General features: G+C 37.5%; 1 protein-coding gene across 1 annotated transcript in view; it reads left to right on the forward strand.

The window, feature by feature from the left end:
* The window catches only part of LOC113407947 (exocyst complex component 2), a 208,636-nt gene that overhangs the window by 67,117 nt on the left and 120,637 nt on the right, over window positions 1–20,882 (forward strand). Inside the window, exons 7-11 of the mRNA XM_026658988.1 lie at window positions 5,310–5,390; window positions 9,406–9,551; window positions 9,657–9,738; window positions 10,713–10,815; window positions 14,207–14,325. Of these exons, the coding sequence (XP_026514773.1) occupies window positions 5,310–5,390; window positions 9,406–9,551; window positions 9,657–9,738; window positions 10,713–10,815; window positions 14,207–14,325 (531 nt within the window). The remainder of the gene's footprint in view (window positions 1–5,309; window positions 5,391–9,405; window positions 9,552–9,656; window positions 9,739–10,712; window positions 10,816–14,206; window positions 14,326–20,882) is intronic.

Here is a 20,882-nt window from a genome sequence, read left to right on the forward strand (position 1 = left end):
GCAGCATCCACATGGGGGCATGATAGCACAGCATTTTGGTGTGCATGGCTATTCACACCGTTGTAGTCCAAACTGCAGGGCAGTGTAGACATAGCCAAAGGTACACCAGTTTAAAACTGACAAAGGAATGAGCAGAATCAAGTCTGCAATGTTCCAAAGCACTTAAAGAGTTAGAACCTGGTAGGGCAGTGACTCTAAAGGAAAATGTATGAGGAGTTAGACACTGATCAGAAGTTCACACCCATTCTTGAACAATAGAACTCGCTTTATTGGTGCAACCCCCCTTATAAATTAAAACCACTTGTTTATATATTTAACACCATTATAAATGCTGGAGGCAAAGCGGGGTTTGGGGTGGAGGCTGACAGCTTTCGACCCCCCATGTAATAACCTCACAACCCCCTGAGGGGTCCCGACCCCCAGTTTGAGAACCCCTGCCCTATTCTCTTATCTCTTCTCTTTCCCCTCTCCCCCAACCCTTTCTTATTTTTTTTCTTTCTGTCTGGGAGATAAGTCATTTAGTGTGTCAACACTTTAAACTATTAGGAAGATGGGCAGAGCTGAGTTGGGGTTATTGTTATGCTGGAAGGAGTTAATGGCTGCCATCAACCAGTTCTTTCATCTTAAGATGGTTACAGAGGTGGTTGAAGCTTTGGCTCTGCTAACTAGATGCCAGGCACTGTCACCCATTTCTCCCAACTGTTTCTCTAATTTCACAAAAATTAATAGCACTCTGCCCACCATTACTAGATATTTTGAAATCATTGGCAATATCACACAGCAGCGTTTCACAGCTTGTTACACAATTGAGGAACCCAAACAATCTTCTCTGCCCTGTAGTAACACAATTAGGGGAAAACAGGTCTTTTAAAAATCGGTTTCATATGGTCTGGGACCAAAAACACCAAAATGTCTTACTTTTAATCAAATGGTTAATGCATGGTGTCACTGCAGGGCAGAGTTACAATTGTGTGGGTGCTCCAACTGTGCATTTGCATATCTTAACATTAAGTTGGACTTTAACTCTGGATTTATAATTGACTTTGGGATAATTCAGCATCTTTGTAATCTTTTATATCCTTAAATTACTGGTACATACTCTCAACCTTAACTCCCTTTTATTGTAGTTTTTGTCTGGGAATATAGAGGATAATTCTCTCAAGGACTAGTAGTCAAAATGGTCAGGGATGCAACTCTATGCTTGGGGCGACTCTAAAGCTCTGACTGCCAGAAGCTGGGAGGGGAAGATGATTGGATCACTCCAATAGCACTGTTCTGTACACTACAGCTGAAGCTCTGGTATTAGCCACTGTCGGAGACAGGGCACTAGGCTTGGTCAGACCCAATATGGCATTTTTGATGTTTTTAGGTACTATTATAATTAGGGCTTTTGATTAATCACAGTTAACACTCGCGATTAATTAAAAAAAATTAATCATGATTAAAAAAATTAATCGTGATTAATTGCAGTTTTAATCGCACTATTAAACAATAGAATACCAATTGAAATTTATCAAATATTTTGGATATTTTTCTACATTTTCAAATATATTGATCTGATTACAACAGAGAATACAAAGTGTACAGTGCTCACTTCATATTATTTTTATTATAAATATTTGCACTGTAAAAATGATAAACAAAAGAAATAGTATTTTTAATTCATCTCATACAAGTACTGTAGTGCAGTCTCTTTGTCGCGAAAGTGCAACTTACAAATGTTGATTTGTTGTTACTTAATAACTGCCAAAAAAAAAAAAAAAAACCCAATGTAAAACTTTAGAGCCTACAGGTCCACTCAGTCCTACTTCATGTTCAGCCAATCGCTAAGACAAACAAATTTGTTTACATTTATGGGAGATTATGCTGCCCGCTTCTTATTTACAATGTCACTTGAAAGTGAGAACAGGTATTTGCATGGTACTTTTGTAGCCGGCATTGCAAGGTATTTACATGCCAGATATGCTAAACATTCTTATGCCCCTTTATGCTATGGCCACCATTCCGGAGAACATGATTCCATGCTGATGAAGCTTGTTAAAAAAATAGTGTGTTAATTAAATTTGTGACTGAACTCCTTGGGGGAGAATTGTATGTCTCCTGCTCTGTGTTTTACCTGCATTCTGCCATATATTTCATGTTATAGCAGTCTTGGATGATGACCCAGCATGTTGTTTGTTTTAAGAACACTTTCACTGCAGATTTGACAAAATGCGAAGAAGGTACTAATGTGAGATTTCTAAAGATAGGTAGAGCACTCGACCCAAGGTTTAATAATCTAAAGTGCCTTCCAAAATCTGAGAGGGACGAGGTGTGGAGCATGCTATCAGAAGTCTTAAAAGACTCTGATGCAAAAACTACAGAACCCGAACCACCAAAAAGAAAAGCAACCATATTCTGGTGGCATCTGACTCAGTTAATGAAAATGAACATGCATCAGTCCATTCTGCTTTGGATCGTTATTGAGCAGAACCCATCATCAGCATGTACGCATGTCCTCTGGAATGGTGGTTGAAGCATGAAGGGACACAAAAATCTTTAGCGCATCTGGCACGTAAATATCTTGCAACACCAGCTACAACAGGGCCATGCCGAACGTCTGTCCTCACTTTCAGGTGACGTAAACAAGAAGTGGGCAGCATTGTCTTCTGCACATGTAAACAAACTTGTTTGAGCAATTGGCTGAACAAGAAGTAGGGCTGAGTGGACTTGTAGGCTCTGAAGTTTTACGTTTTTATTTTTGAATGCAGTTATTTTTTGTACATAATTCTACATTTGTAAATTCAACTTTCATGATAAAGAGCTTGCACTACAGTACTTGTATTAAGTGAATTGAAAAATATTATTTCTTTTATTTTTACAGTGCAAATATTCATAATAAAAAATAAATATAAAGTGAGCACTGTACACTTTGTATTTTGTGTTGAAATTAAAACCAATATATTTAAAAATGTGGAAAACATCCAAAAGTATTTAAATAAATGATATTCTATTATTGTTTAACAGTGCAATTAATCGCGAATATTTTTTTTTAATCTCTTGACAGCCTTAATTATAATTAAGGCTACATTTATGACACTGAGGTCATGGAAGTCATGGAATCCGTGACTTCCAGAGACCTCCATGACATTTTTTGCTTCAGCCTCAGGGGCTGAATGACTCTGGAGCTGACAGCCAGTGGGGCCCTGGCAGGGTTCCAGTGACAGGCGACAGCAGCAACAAGCCACAGGGGGCCCCCTGCAAAGTTCCAGTGACAGGTGACAGACTCCTGAGGGGTCCCTCCTCAGGGTTCCAGTGACAGACGAAAGCCTTGCACGGGGAGAGGGGAACACCTTGGGCGAGCGGCTGGGGTGTCCCATTTTCTCTTTGGGAAATATGGTCACCCTGCAGCTTCCAGCCGCCGTGGGCGAAGCGGGAACCCCACAGCTCCCAGCCACCACAGTGATGGGGGAAACCATGGAGCCGCAGCAGCAAAAGTCACAGGTCACGGCTTCCGTGAATTTTTGTTTATTACCCGTGACCTGTCCGTGACTTTTACTAAAAATAACCATGACAAAATCTTAGCCTTAATTATAATATAACTGTGGCTTCTCTCTATTGTCATGTTCTGGGGTGCAATCCAGCCCACTGAATGGTTGTGTCTCCACAGCCTGTAAACCTGGGTGCATTAAATGCTCTGCTGCTGTGCTCACAGCTAGAGTGACCAGATGTCCTGATTTTAAAAGAACAGTCCCGATATTCAGCACTTTGTCTTATATAGGCACCTATTACTAGTCATCCTACCTTACAGCCCTGACATTAACAGCCAGGAGTCAAGCAAGCATTGAGTGTCTGTGTGTTAAGCAGCTCTGGTCAGCTACTCTGATTCTAGCAGCCCACTTGTTGCATCCTAGCCATGCTCTGGTATATGCCAGGTTTGGTTACACCTGGCAAGATGACCCCAACACCTCCCCAGTCCTGAATTTTCCCAAACGGTACGCTCTGCAATGTCCAACCTCTTTCATGGATCATTCAGAGGAATAATAAGGTTAGTTTGCTCCTCTGAAGAGACAAAATGCACATCTTATCACTTTAGTTGAAACACAGCACTGGGTTGATTTAGATTAAAAGTAAAACAAGTTTATTCACAAAAGGAGATGGGATTTTAAATGAGTTCAGGTATAAAGGATAGAGTTAGAAATGGTTACAAGCAAATAAAAGTGCTTTCTAGAAACTTAACAAAACTACAGTCTTGGTTCAAGGTAAGACTTTTACCACACTTCCTTCCAGCAAGATGGCTGACCCCACTTCATCCCCCCTCCCCCATCCCCCTGTCAGAATCTAGCACAAAATACTTGGTTCCTTTGTCGTCTTAGGTGAAAGATAACTTGCGGTTCTTTGCCCCTCTCTTTTATAATCCAGTGAACCTTTGAAATTGATTCTTCTGAAGGTTACCCCCGCCACGTCCCCCATCCCCCAATAAAGTTTGTTCAAGCTCTGAGGAAGGAGACATGGAGTCTGGGGTGAAGGAAGTTCCATGCCGGTTTCTTCCCCTGCTAGTGTTTGCTAAAATGCAAATTGATCTGTTCCTGCCCTCTCCAGTGCAAATGAATGGCTACTTGACATGTGATTGCTAATCACCTGTGGTGACACCTGACTGGAAGTGTTAGCCTATCCTTTGTCTGAGAGAAACCTGTTTACCCTCGCCCCAGCCTTGTCTGGTAAACACATTTTAGTTCCACATTTCCTTCATATTTGTATGGTCCCTTAGGAACTTACCGTATATACACACCACACAAGAATGTTTGTTGTCATTGTGGTGTTAGTTTTCACATAACTTACATGAGATACAGATTATAACATTAATGAATTGGGGTACTCTGAACTGGTCAGGCGAGTTGAAACTCATTACCAGATATCAGTGAGCCTCTTGCATTGGGATTCTGTTAGGGTCACACCTACAAACTACTTTCCAGTGTCATGATAACATATAGCATTTATGTGGTGTTTATATTTTCAAAATACTATACAAAATTAATACTATTATATAGCAGTATCCTGGGGCGGGGGGGGACTGAGACCTGAAGATAAGTGATTTGTGCAACGTCACACAGTGGCAAAGTAACAATTAGAATTCTGGAGTGTCTGGCTCTTCGCCCTGTGGCCCACTAGACCATGGTGCCTCTCATAACATTTGAGCTGCTTATGTCTAGCAAGAAATATAGCACTTAATTTAAAATTTTTGAGAAGCTGTTTTAAAGTGTCACGTTGATATAATGTATTCCCATCGATTTAAATGGTCTGCATTTTAACTAGACATTTTATTCCAGCAATCCATCAAAAACTGGAAGCGGATGGAACGGAAAAAGTAGAAGGATCCATGACGCAAAAACTGGAGAATGTACTGAACAGTAAGTTTTGTCCTCCCACCAGCAACTATTTATGGACTTCAGACTTTATGAAAGCTTTAATATATTTCTTGGAATTTGTTACACAGTAGAAAACAGTAAGTTTTGTCCTGGCATTTATTCTTGCATAGTGATGATTTTTGGGACCTGATGTTGCATCCATTGAAATCCATGGGAACTTTGCCATGAACTTCAATAGGTACAGGATCAGATTTATGGTTAACAATGGGGAAGAAGGGGAGACTTTTACGGTAAGTATTGTTTTCCTGCTTCTAGAGTGACAAATCTTGGTTTTAAAAAAGTATACACAAAAAAGTTTTGAAAAATAAATGTGTATCTAGGACAATGAGTGGAATTAAATGCAATACATTAAAGCAGTGGCAGAAGAAAAATAGAGAACTGCTACTGGAAATAGTGTTTACACTAGTAAGATTTATTTACAATACATTTTTTATTTGATATTCAGTCATTCAGACCACATTGGGACTGGTACTCCTAAGTCATTTAGGCGCTTTTGAAAATTCCATAACCTCTTCCTGTTAAAATATTCCTCATATTGTATGATTGAGCTGGGAGAGAGTATTTACATTTCTGTTGCTTGGTACATGCTTCACCAGATCACAAAAGTTACAGTTCCTAATTCTTGGACTTGTGCCAAGATAATTTTACTTTGTTTCATTGTGATTTTTTTCACAGAGGAAGGGATGTTTCCCTTAGTGCTATATCAATAAGCAGGGAATGACATCCAAATAACTGACTCAGTGTCTGAGAGCCTGAATATGCTGTATGAAATCAGAAAAGTGACATGGAAGCAGATTTTTTTTTTTTTTTTTTTTTTTGGTTTTTTTTGTTTTTTATTAAATAATAAAAGAGAGGGTGGGGGATTTTTTTTTTTTTTTTTTTTGGTCAGGATACTTTGGTGTGTGAATACACAATGATAGAGTGGGTAGGGGGAGAGGGAATAGTTTTTCAAAAGGGCCTCCACCCAGACTCTATAATAGCACATTTCATGTACACTGTTGTACGTGCAGTTTTGCACGTAGTTTTTTTTTTCTTGGCCATGCAAAACCTGGTAGTTGCAATTTACTATCTGAACAGTTTGTGTCCACACATCTGTTTGGGGTTTTTTTTATACAGGCAAAATGATACACATAGGAAAACATGCATGTGCCAAAATTTTAGGCACAACCTACAATGCCATATATTTTACACCTAGTCACATGTAAAGTCAGTGCGAGCTTTTTTTCTTTTGACCAAAGTAAATTTTTAAAATGTTAAAATAGTAAAAGAACACAGCAAAAGTATCCTGCATTTAGACTAATTCATGTATCCTCTCATGGACTGCTTGTGACAGACCTCAGATTAACAATAGACTCTGTGATCGTTCTCTGGTCTAGCAAGTGGAGTTGAAATCTGTATGCAAGTAATGCAGTCCATTTTTTTGCAAGCAAGCTTTTTAAAGTAGCTTGTGCCAGCCACTTCAGAATGGTATTGGCTTTTGCTTTCTTGTGGAAAAGAATTGGTGGCTTTTCTGTCCCTGTGAAGGTGGTCAAGTCATGATGGAGGACGCTGGATGGGCCAGGGCCTGTGCTTTAAAAAAAAAAAAAAAAGAATAATGTTATGCAAACAAGCTATTATATTTACATATAAAATCATGTATTGTACCGTGCAAAGGGATGAGTTTAATCAAGAATGGTAGCTTAAAAGAATTCAGTATATTTTAAAAGTTGGTTTCCTTTTATTGGTATGGTATCTACCTGATTGTCATTTTCTTCTGTCCACATAAGTTTTTTTTATTTCCCAATCTGTCAGAGAAGGAAAACTGATAAGTAGTCACTACTTTACTTTTTGGTAAGAAGAACTTATGGACAGAGTGTCTGATAGACCTTTCTTAAGTACATTTCTTCAGCATAGGGCTTGATTCAGCACCCATTGAAGTCGGTGACAAAAATCCCATTGACTTCAGCATTACAGGCATAGGTCTTTATTCAGAGGTCAAGATGTGAGGATTGTTTGAAGCTTAACCCTTTGGAGAAAAAAAATGTGTTTATAAGGTACACCAACTCCTTTTAAACATGAGTCTGCCGAGCAGTCTGAAATATGCCAGTGTTTTTAATGGTTAAGAACACTTCGGGTCTGAAGCACTGGATTTTGTATCAGGTACCGTTGGAAGTGATGCACTCTTAAATATTACAGGAGATTTTGTAAAAGTCATAAACAAAGGACAGTGATTAATTTTTCAGTTTGTGTAACTAAAAAGAGAAACTTTTTCTTGCATAGAAATTTGATTTGATATTTCTCAAAAAATGAATTAATAATCCATAGAAAAGAAATGCAAATGCATTAAAATTGTGCTGAGGATTAATAAAACATATTATTTCTTCAAGGAATTGAGTTATGGATTCTTTTAAACTAAAGACAAATATCCATGTGCAATTCTGTAGTTGTTAGTCACCTTTTAAAGAAGCTTCCTTATGTGTAAGGGAAAAATGCCTTGTGATTATAACTATAATTACCAGAAAATAATAAATGACTTGTTGCTTAACTATTAAATGAATGTATAAGTAAGTTGTGATTTAAAATAAAACAGTGATTCTCTTTATATATATATATATAACAGATAGGCATTTGGAAAAAAATCAAACTTTATCCAGAGTCAGTATTTAAGTGTCCAGTTAGATATTATGTCGTGGGTTTTTTCTTAATGAATTAAACTATTTTACATTAAATCACATGTACTAGAAACGGCTGTCCTGACAAAACAAAGATTTTTACGTCAGGGCTTCAAAATTTCAACAGTTTAAACATTATTTAGATTTAACAATTATTTTACAAAGACTACTTTTAACTTGAGCAGGCCACCCACAGTGTTGACTAGAGAAAATGGCATGCAAGCCACCCAGCGAGACTGATGTAATTTTTTCATCTTTGCTTAAAGTATAGTCACTAGACCAGATAATGTAGACACTTTTTACAGGCAGCGATCTAAAAGGCTAAAACAGTTCTTCTTTTTTCCTTTTGCCTAATTAAAAATAAGTCACAAGTTGAAAAATGTAACTATTTCACATCCCATACTAATCTTCCTTCGTGTAACAGAAATTTAATTATTTTGTGCCAAATAATTATGGGAAACGTTTTAGTACAAAATGATATAACACTTTGTAGTCTGATTGGGGAAAAAATAATTTTATTCTCTTTAGAATGTATTTTGATTGAAAAAAATAAAATAAATGTGAACAGATTAATGTAGACATTCTTATTCCCATAAAATTGTTAACATAGGACTTGATCTTGCATCCAGTGAAGGGAATGAGAATTTTACTGTTGACTGCAATGCAAACAGGATCAGACCCTTATATAATGGTGTTCCAATAATGAGCTCTGTATAATTGCTTAAATGTGTCTATAGTTGCTATATAGATTCATTTTTTAAAATGAAGCATTTTAATGCCAAAGATCTAAGGATATCGTAAAAAAATTCTTACTGGAATTCAAAAAAGCCCCAACTTGCTTTATATAGCTGTAAAGAAAAAAGAAAGAAACTCCCCCTGCCCCCCAATGCTAACTCTTGAAGCTAGGGAATTCAACAAGTATAATTTCATTATATTCTGTTCTAAAAAAAAACAGTCTCTGATGATCGAATAGGCTAAAAGACATAGATTAACTGTAAAATTTAGATTGGTGGCCAAAACAAACTATAAAATCACCACAGTGAAGTTAAGCACTTGAACTAGGAAAATGTGGTTGTTTTTAATTGTACGGAGGGCTCACCACATTAAAAGGCTAAGTGATCAGCACTGAAATAGTATTTCAGTAAATTGTGACGTGTGCTTAATATAGCTGAACAGAAATCATTAAAGTGTTAATTTGAGTTTATAGAATCAGTAGTAATTATTCACTACTTTATAATTAACATCCAGTATTATTTGATAAATAAGATTAGCTATTGAGGAATATATAGTGAACTTATTCTGCAATGATTACTTTATTTCCTTTTTTTCTCCCTCCTTTAAAATAGGGGCAAGTAACACTGCAGATACCTTATTCCAAGAAGTGTTGGGTCGCAAAGACAAGGCAGATTCAACAAGAAATGCACTCAATGTCCTTCAGCGTTTTAAGTTTCTTTTTAATCTTCCTCTTAATATTGAAAGGAATATCCAAAAGGTACAGTGCATTTAAAAAATAAAGTACAAATGTGTTTTTCCCACTGAAATCAATCTACGATATTTTTTTATTGTGACAAATCTCCAATGTTCCTTTATTTTAAAGGGTGATTACGATGTGGTCATTAATGACTATGAAAAAGCCAAGTCACTGTTTGGGAAGACCGAGGTTCAAGTGTTCAAAAAATGTAAGATTTGGGTTCAGTTACTTTGACTCTCTGCTGTTTTTTAACAGGAAAGATAAAGAACATGTAGCACCGTGAGAAGCCTTATGTGGGCTTCAGCTTCTGTTTATATGGAGCCCTCTTTAGAATTTGGAACAATTACTTTAAACAATATTTCTGGCAAGTTTTCCATCTGAGAGATACATATTACTTTGTAGTATATATAATAGGAGCTTGCAGCCAGTTTTTTTTAAAGGCTTAGTATTACTAGACATAAAACAGGTTTCAGTAACTACAGGATACAGCTTAGGGTGTCCCTCGCTTGGCATAGTTGTGAAAAAGCTTCAAAGCCAAGGCTTGTATTTTTGTAAAATTATTGTTTACAGAACTCTTTCAGATGTAAATTACAGTAAAGAGTACATATACCTTGCTTGAGTACACAAAGTGATTGTTTTGAATATCTAATTCGAAATTACCAAGTCTAGAAATGTATTAAGAACAAAGATCCAATTCTATATAAAACTCGCTTAATAACCTTTTTTTAATTCTTAAAAAAAAAATCCATTTGAGAAGAAAATGAACAGAGAGTATTGCCACCCATGTGGTGAAATTAGTGATATTGCAAAAACAAAACTAATCCAAATTGAACACAACAGTGAAGTTGTTAAGGAAATATTATATATGGTAGTTGTGGGGGGCGGCAGTGGCTGCATATGTAAAAAGACAAGACTCCTACGTACAGGGGAAATAGTGCAGGGTAGAGTGCTGAACATGGAGCTAACAAAGCAACTTTTAAATTTAATCCTCCAAGGAAAAACATAATAGTTTGGTGATATTTGAAGATTCATCTTGTAAGAACTGGTGCAATTTAAAAACTTGTTAAAATTTATCAGTTTTATCCTAAATCCATGAGATTTTGCTGAGAAAATATTAAAATTTTCAGTTGACACTTCAGGCAAAGAAAGGTATATTGTAATTCTGCATTCCTTTTTTCATAGATTATGCTGAAATTGAAACACGAATTGAAGCCTTAAGAGAACTTCTTCTGAATAAATTGCTTGAGACTCCATCAACATTACATGATCAAAAACGTTATATAAGGTGATCTTTTACCTAATATCTTTGTCAGATATATTCTACGTCAGATGCATGTCTCTGCATTTCCCAGATAATGCAATGAATATTTTATTACATTTTAAACACTGAATTTTTTTCTTACGGAATTTGAGATTATCTTTTTCAGCCCAGGACTCAAGTCTATGTAAATAATGGCAATAATAAATTGTATTGTGTAATAAATGACACTCCTCTAGAATGAAAAATTTAATCCCAATTATCGTTCATTAAAAAGCTTTGAAACAAACTTGTATCTATATAAAGATTCTGATAAAAACTATCACTGTATGAATCCAAACTGAAACAGTCACTGATCTTAAAATGGACTCCATATTCATTAATAATAATCCATCTTGATTCGGCATGAAAAGGAAATGGTCTTGAATTTAGAAATACTAAAAAGTGTTAATTTGGATTTCTGTTCAAAAAGTTTTACTCTTCAGATTATCGTTTTGGTTCTTTTGCCCCTGGTTCATATTCAAAGGAGTAATATTACATGGGCAGATAGATTGATTTGCATAGAAATTCCAAGGGTCAGTGACATTTTTCTACAACAGCATTTCCAAAGGGGGGAGGATATGCACAAGCTGATGTGCATGCGAGCATGAAAGTGTTTTTGAACTCCTCACACCAGCAGCCTTTTGTCAGTGCCACCCTATTTTGGGTAGGCTCTTAAAGCCTCAGGAGAGGACTTGGGAAGAGCAACAAGCCCTATTCCCCTGTTCCAAACCCACTGACTCCTAGACACTGTGAGTACTGCTACACCGTCTGTGGAAGCGAGCCTCCCAGCTCAGTTTGACACACTTGGGCTCGTGCTACCATGCTAAAAACATGGCGACATTGTGGCTTGGGCTGGAACTCGGACTTTGAAGCAGAAGGAAGGGGGTGGACTTCAGAGCCCAAGCTACAGATTCAAAACACTGTCTACATAGCTATTTTTAATGCAGTAGTAATAGCCCAAGTCTGTCAACCCCGGCTGGAAGACTTGCTGCCATGAGCCGTGTAGACATACCCTCCTCCTTGATACATAGGGCAAAAGCCTCACCAGCCGCTTCTTGAGACAGTCTCAAAACCCCAGAACACCCACTGAAGAGAGCACTGTGTGCACAGAACAAATTGCATGATTGGAGTTTTAGGCCCTGATTTAGAAAAATACTTAAGGAAGTGTTTAACTTTAATCATATGAGCCATTGAAGTCAATAGACCTACTTATGAGCTCAGAGTTAGGCATTAGTTTAAATACACTGCTGAATTGGATCATTAGATTGTAAGTTCTTTCTTACAGAGACCAGTCTTCTTATATCTGAATTGTACCAACACACTTTTTGGGTGCTGTATGGATAGTATGTAATTGCTATGTCAGTGTTTAAAGGATGGGTCTTGGAGCAAAGAAGTATGTTCCCCCCCCCCCTTTTTTTTTTTTTAAATAATATGTAAAATAGTCTTGAAAGTTTAAAAAAAGTCTTTCCTTAGAAAAAGGAAAGTCATATTGCTCCCTTTTTGGAGTGCTTCTTTGGAAGATACAGAAATGTGTGTTAGGAGCTTTTTCAGGCCCTCATTGAAAGAATGGAAGTGTTGAATCCTTAAGAATGGCCCCACCTACATTAAGGAAACTTATATAAGCATGTCTACACTGATTGTAGTTACACATGTGGATACACTGCATCGGTGCAAAATGGGGCTTACTTCAGTCCTGGTTAATGTGATGTGTTACTAGCTGAAGCTGCACCAGTGCAAGCCCTGCTTGACCACAGTACACCGTGTTTATGCTAGGGGTTTACATGGGTGTAACTATAATGATATGGTTATACCAGTGCAAATTTCCTTAATGTAGATGGAGTAAAAGAGCTTTTTTTTCCTCCCAAGTGGTCTTAGTTACATAGATATTAAAAAAAACAAAAAACAAAAAAAAAACCCCTAAGACTTTAAAATAGTCTGAATAAAAATCACTTATCCTCAGTAAATCATTGATACTTTTGATGTTCTCTACATCCTGAGTATTTCAGTGTGAATGAGCTCTGAAACACCGCAAATTATTCCTCCCTCTCCCCTCTCCCACCCCCAAAAAAACAAATGTCTTAATCAAAAAGATACTAAAAGTGTGTCAACCCATTTTTATCTCTTTTTGTAGGTCATGTTTTAGATTAATATCTGCATCATACTGTTCAAAATTCCCTCATCCAGTTAATTAAACATCTTTCCCAAAGCCAGCAAAAGCTTTTTAACCTAGAAATGCGTCAAATGCAGATTCAAGTCCTTTTGAAAACTGATGAAGTTGAGCTTATGATTTATAAATCTTACACAACTGCTCATTTTTAAAGAGTATCTCATCTGTCCAAATGATGAGCATGCTTTGACAAAAACAATTTGTTCTACATGTCTCAAGTACCACAGACAGTTCTTAAGAAAGTTGGAATTTTGCAATCATATCAATTAGCATTACTCAGATGTAATAATTTAGCTTTTGTGAAAGGGTTATGCACTTTTCAGTACTGCTTACGATCTTAAATCAGTGTATTATTTCATCTTGGGTATCTTGCATTGCTAAATCCATTCTGTGTTTAGGTAGTACAAGAAACTTCGTAGTATACAAAATAGTAGATTTGCTAATACTGAAGCACTTATCTTGAAGCACTTTCAGGCTCAGTTATTCAACATGCTGTTGTTGTCGTCACATACATTCAAAGGCCTGTACTTTAGTTTCAGAATTGATGGGCATGAACTTCTACAGTCTCTATTTGTGCACATGCAGATGTAAGCACAGCAGCTGATTTTTTTTTCTAGATACCTATTGATGTGCTCCCCCTTTTCTAGAAATTTAAGGCCTTATTTTCAAAGGAACCTCATCTAGTCTCTATCACACCACACACACATTCTCCCCCGCCCCAATAATAGTTCCTTCTTTACTCATCATTAATATTCACATTCAAGATTAAAGAGATGATAGTATAATCAGAATATAACTAGTGCAGGAAAATACAGTAGATTGGTGCTTATGATGTCAACAATGGTTGCAACAGAAACACTGAGCATTGAACTAAGATCTTGACAGATAATTAAAGAAAGAACTTGGTTTCAGTTACCTTATTGGAGGAATAACTAAAGCTACATATTAATGTTTTGTTAACTATATATATTCTGCCTATTTCTGTTCTTTTCTTTGGTCAGGTAAGGCTTTGCCTCCACTAAATTAGGAAGGGAAACTGCAAAGCTTGTTCTAGTTTTCAGTGTAAATATCTCTCATTAAAATTCTACTAGTTCTTTAGATTTCCCCTCCTAAGAAGTACAGAAAAGGTTCTTTATGATTAAACTTTGCTGTATTTTAAGTTTTCAGTATGTCAAGTCTGAGCTGCAACCTCTGGACTTGGTTTTACAGATATCTTTCTGATCTCCATGCTTCTGGGGACCCTGCGTGGCAGTGTATTGGTGCCCAGCACAAATGGATTCTTCAACTCATGCACAACTGCAAAGAGAGCTACGTTAAAGATCAAAAAGGCAAGAATGTTTTTCCAATTTACAGAAAGTCTTCGGTTTGACACTTAAGGGTTTGACATGGTTTCTTATATTTTATTTGACACAAAAGTAAAGGTTAGAATTATTATTATAACAACTTTTTACTTTACTTTGATGGCATTAAATAGTGAAAATATTATTAGGCTTCATCCATTCAGCTAAAGTTAGATCCAACCCTTGAAATATTTCTCCGTGTTGGGTTTAATTCATATTGATTTTTAATTGCTGAATACAGATATCTGTTGTCAGAGTATATGCCAGTAATGCATGGATATGTAGGAGACTGGAGCATTGTGGAATACTGAATTTGCACATATATTTTCATTGAGACTCAGTTTAGAGATTGTGAGGTTGGCTGCAACCTGCTACAGTGTCTAAATATCCCACTTACTCAGTTTTACCAACAGGTTCATCGACTACTCAGTGATCTTCATTTTCACTAGTGTTGCTACTGGAAGTATTGCTTTTATATATAGTGCTTCCAGGAGTTTCATCACCACAACTGCCAATTAACATGGTCTGTTATAATAATATTCTTTCCAGAAAAACTAGTCATAAGGCTAGTATTGCAGGGTGTGAAGCCAAAGAAAATGTTACCACACTTTGATTTGACTTGGAAAATTAACTGTTGGTCAAATTTTAGTATCCATATAGTCATTTGGATCCATCCAACTATTGAATAGCATCTTTTTTCACTTAAAGAATAAATAAGATACTACTCAAGGTAAGTGTATCAATATCTATCCCTCTTCTGGGCAGAAAGATAACTCCCATATTAATGTTACTCCATGTGTGTCCCAAACCAAAAGTATCTCTTCTTTGGAACCACAAGAATTGTATCCATTGTAGAAGTGCTCCACAGAACTGGTATAGGACTCTTAGGCCTGGTCTACACTGGGGGGAGAGGAGGGATCGACATAAGATACGCAACTTCAGCTATGAGAATAACGTAGCTAAAGTCAATGTATCTTAGTTCGACTTACCTCGCCGCCTCACGGCTCAGGGTTCGATTGCTGTGGCTCCCCCGTCAACTTTGCTTCCGCCTCTCGCCAAGCTGGAGTACAGCAGTCGACGGGAGAGCGATCGGGAATCGATTTATCGCGTCTACGCTACACGCAATAAATCAATCCCCGATAGATCGATTGCTACCCACCGATCCAGCGGGTAATGTAGACGTGTTTCTCCTTCCAAAGAGGTTACCAGATGAGATATAGGGTTCAGCAGGTACTTAAAGTATTGAACATGATGAAGATAATAGAACCATGGGATCTGGTTAGAACATGCACAGCATATACCTTTAGCTTCAGTCCACCCTAGTGGATGATACTGTGTGCCACTATGCCAGCAGTGATAGCAGGGGAGATTTTCATTCAGGAATACACCAACTTAAGTGCAAAAATTAAACAAAGTAACAAGATCCACATAAAAAGATATCTGTAGGATTTCTTTTTATCATCTTACCTGAGGGCTTATTGAGAGCAATCATCCCATAGCTTCTTACCCAGAAAAATAAAACAGGAAGATAATATGAGATTGAGACTATTTTTTTCTGAAGCTGTCTGGAACAGTGTTTCTCAATGATCAGTCTTTGGACCTGAGATCTCTCTGACATGGTTTAGGAATTCAGCAAGCCGATCTCTGGTGTCAAAAAGGCTAAGAAACACTGGCCTGGAAGACTTAAAGACACGTTTAATTAAAATTAATAGAAGATGTGTGTCCAAATTTTCTAGCTTGCCTCAATAATCTCAACCTATGTATAACACTTTTCCTTACTCCTTATTATCTGAATTGTTAAGGTGTGGGACTTACAGCAATTCACCCCCATCCCAATGTTAATATTAAACAATTTATTGTGTTAGCAGCCTTTCTGGGAACCAAACAGGAGGAATTTATGTAACTTTAGTCTGCAGAGCACATACATTTATACAAGGATGGAACAAGCGATATATATATACATACATATATTAAATGAGCTTAAATGAATGTGATCAGAGATGTAAAATAGATTAAAACACACTATAATAAATATGTCTTTCAAGCAGGAAGTGTGTCTTTCCATTCTAGGTGTAAAATTGGTTATGCATGAAACTGAGAAATCTAATCAACCTATAGAAATAGAAACAAGGCTTTTGACAGAAGAAAGTTATTTATATTTATACTGCATTCGGAGGCCATTTCGTAAGTGAAGTTGGTAACAGATTTTCAGACTGCAGTCTTCTATTAAAAGCTCCCTTTTCCAAGAAACTTTTGTATATCAAGTATTTGGCAGCAGAGGTGGGTCATAAGGTTGATATTCTCTTGAACACTGTATTAGATCTTTCTCAAGGTTTCAGTTTTTAACAGGCATAGCATGCACTTATCCTAGCAGATGGTGCTCTTCATATTGTAAACATTGGGATACAGAGCTGAAGATTACTGCTGCACCTTAAGCACACCAGCATTAATCATTGGATATTCCAGACTGTTCTCCCACTGACTGATTATACAACACAAATTTGATACGTAGATTTAAATTGAACCAGGACTGACTATGTTAAAACTCCAGTAAAGATACCTCAAATACCAGTAGGAGGTGGACAGAGAAACAGTGTGTATGATGTATTTCCCAACTTTTTAGTGAGTTAGTGTCACAAGCAATTTGCAGCTAAACTGTATTTGTTTCAAAGGAGACCAGTGCTCTGAATTGTTACACATGAAGAATTTTCTATTGCCTTAATACAAGTCTAATTCATCTCTTAAATTCCTGTGAAACAGGTCCAAAATTAGACCAAAGCCTTTGCTTTTCCTGCCAGGAAAGCCTTTGGTTAACGCCCCGCTGGCATCCCCGAACAGGATTTTTAGAGGTGATCATCAAAGCTTTGGGTTTTTGGTTTGTTGGGTTTTTTTGTTCAGGTTTTTTTTTTTTTTTTTTTTTTTTTTGGCAAGTTGTGGTGTATGTGGGGGAAATATTTTAACGCTACAATTATTTGCTAAATGCCCGAGTTAACAAGGATGAGTGAGACATTTAGCATGTCAGTTATTCTACGACCTGCCCACAATGGGGATTTTTCCTATTTCAACTATTGGTGATTGATCACAAGTGTATCTGAGCCAATAAAAACCTGTAGTGCATGGACAGTGTCACCTGCTATAAGAGCTCCTCGTGTGTAAATACTGGATTTGCCTGGCTACACTAGGGAATTCAGTGGTGCAGCTACACCAGCCAGGCCACTGATGGCTGTAATCAGGACAAGGATTATATTTACTTCCCCACTATGCATGTATTTTTTTTTTTAATTTCCCTAGAGTTGCCCTGACAGTCTACCCTGCTGTCAATTATCAGAATCTCAGAGCCTCTACTAAGCATAATTGGAGAAGGAAGTTAGTATAGATGCTCATGTAGTTGACTTTTTTATTGTATGCTGTAGTTTTAAATAGATATTTAAATATGATTTTGTATCCCAAATGAAAGTGGAGGATTCACAACAGTACCATTATCAGAAAAAAAAAATCTCTTTACTTGGGCACTGTTGGACAAGCTGCATCCTATAGTAATGGTTAGTGGTAGCTAGCATGTGCTAGAATTCTGAGCCACCACAGCGCAAAGCTTGCAAATGCAACTTAGAAGTGCTGAAAGAGGGAAAAGATGGCAAGCGCTTTCCCTACTCAGCTGTACGAAGTCAGGTTTAACTCACAGCGCTGTACATCTGCAAGTGTAGCCAAGGCCAGAATACTAATATAGGTCTTGAAGTTTCCTCCTGGAATTTGTAAGTAGGGCTAATTAGAAGTCCTGCATATTTCAAATGTTCTCTGCTCTGTGCTCAAATTGTGAATTTATGTATTTTACTGTCCCATTGACATTGAAAGTTATGTCAGGCTCTGAACTGTGTAAAACTATTTGTCAGCCTGACATGGATGAAGAAGCTGACAACTGAAATAGCAAATCAGTTGTAATAATTAAAGAAATCTTTTGATGGGAGAGTCCAGGCTGCATACAAACGACACAAATCTGGTGATTAGGTAAATGATTATGTTTATTTTCTGAGGGTGGAGATAAGGGGAACAATGAGGGAAAGAGAATCTTAACAAAATATGTGGGGGAGGGGAGATCTCTATAGTACTTTGGTGCATTTTTGAGTTCATTTCTCAGAAATGATATTCAGACGGAGAACAAGAACATAAATAAATCCATGCAAATTAATGGACTAATCTTTCCACCAGTGCAACCTTCACAGCAGCTTTTACAGAGCTGGGAAGCAGATTACAGGAGGAGATTACAGGACTTCTCTGCTCCCTCTCCAACACTTAAAGACCAGAACCAGTGCCCTCTATCTCAGTTGAGGAGCAATTCTAGATGCACGAGACAATGATCCTTATCCCAAACTGAACCCAACAATGATATTCACTCCCACCAGCTGATAGAGCATTATGTCTACTACCAGCAGGTAAGACAGTTCTTGAAGATCAGAACTTCCCTTTTGCTCTCTCAAACCAAAGTGAGCTTGCCAACCACCCATCCTTCTACTGCAAGGAACCACAATTCTCATCACCCTATGTTCCCCCAACACTGATCAGATGATAATCCTCAGGCATAATTGATGGAGTGGATAACAGACATTGCATTAAGTCCAGACACATCTCCGGCCACATCACCAATGTTCACAGAAGACCTGTGTCTAATGAAGTATGCAGGCAGAAGCTAGCATAGGTAGTACAAGAGATTATTAGAATCCAACATAAAAGCTTAACAGTGTAACAGTGGCTGAGATCAAGAGACTACCCTCCTCCTCACCACGCACTCTGAAAAATATTAGGCCATGGAACTTTTCCAGATGGTGAGCCACATACTCCAGATTATCTTTGTCCAACTGCAGACCCCGGTACAATGACAAGACCCCATGATTCTCATTAACGGAGTTTTGTACAGCTGTGGAACTCAGAGAAATGTCCACATCATCAGGTGTACCCATGTTTTTATGACTAGTGGATGGTCACTTTTTGCTTACTGCTAAACTGAGATTGTCAGTGCCTCCATCAGAAGGGGAAAATCTACTGATCAACTTGAAAATGTGGAATAACTCAATTTGGTACTCAAAAATCCAACAAATGAATAGGAGAATGGATACTTAGGCACTTTTGAAAATTTCCCTAGGCATCTTTAGGCACCTAAAGACCTTTGACAATCTGGCCCTAAGTGACTTGCCCATCATCATGAGGCAAGTGTGTCACAGAGCAGTGACTTGAACCCAGCGCTCTCAGATCCTGGGCTAATGCCATAACCACTGGAGTGTCCTTCTTCTCACCTCATGCCCCAAAACAAATTCAACCTCTTCCAATACGTTTTCAGAAATGAGATGTAAACATGGAACTATGCTCCTGCTAATACCTTCTAGACTCATTAGGAACTTCTGGCCCAGTTGCCCATCAGGGTCATCTTATCTGCTTGTGAAGTCACTTATTCCTCTGACAGATTTGAACTTAAATTAACCTTCTGGGCAGTCAAAGCCCATATTTTTTCCTAGGCTTTTGGGAAGGGGTGATGTTCGAGATGTTTGGATTTTTTGTTATCTTCATGATATTTGCTAGTGAAAAGTTCTCTCTCTGAAGGTGGGATGAGCAGTCCTTTATATTTGTATTTTTTTACTTTACATTTATGGAATAATTGCCCAGAGCATTAGATGGACCCCTTTTATAAATCTAAATAAATACTTGCAGCACTACATCAGGCCAGTGATTTGTTGAAAGACTGATTGTAGGTAGAGCCAAAGTCCCTCCCTCAATTAGTTCATAGGCTCATCCTCCCCAAAGAAGGTTCTCCAAAATAGAGAGAAATAGAATTATGGGAGGCTTTTAATTGCTATTTGAATTTAAAGCCTGTCTTGTGAAAATCACTGTGATATCTTAATGTCTGCTCAAAGCAGACAGGATTTGCATATCTTCTAAAAGGCACCTGAACGGTAAACTGTATAGTACTCAATTTTTCACTTTGGGATGGATATTCTGAGTTGATCCTGCTGTGATTTGGAGGAATCTAGGTATTTTCAAACCTGATGCTTAGACACCTTAGTTATCCCCTGCAGCTAAAACAATATTTATTTAAATGTATTTGGTCACTCCTTTACCATTTGGCGCTTTTTTTGTTTTTTCGCTACTCTTTTAGGCTTCTTGTAGTCAGACTAACTGTAGTACAGGAAACATAAGGGATATAATGAAGTAAAGTGGCAGGCAAATAAATGCAAATAAATAAGCTTTAGTTTAAAATTTGCCTAGGGGCACCAGGAGCAGTGCCAAAATACAGTGAGTACTGGGATTTCTAAAGTGAATATAAGGGAAAGAAACCATAGAGATTAAGAATATTTTCTACATGTCTGCTAGTTATTGCTGGAGCTTTGCTATTGGTTATGTGGGTCTTGTGATCCTGTGAGCTAAAACAGGGAAGGAACCTAATGTTGTTATCTTAAATGACTGTAGCTAATATGCAACAGAGGGTCCTGTGGCACCTTTGAGACTAACAGAAGTATTGGGAGCATAAGCTTTCGTGGGTAAGAACCTCACTTCTT

Source organism: Terrapene carolina, unplaced genomic scaffold (genome assembly GCF_002925995.2).
Source record: "Terrapene carolina triunguis isolate 2854851 unplaced genomic scaffold, T_m_triunguis-2.0 Scaffold57, whole genome shotgun sequence".
Taxonomy (NCBI): domain Eukaryota; kingdom Metazoa; phylum Chordata; order Testudines; family Emydidae; genus Terrapene; species Terrapene triunguis.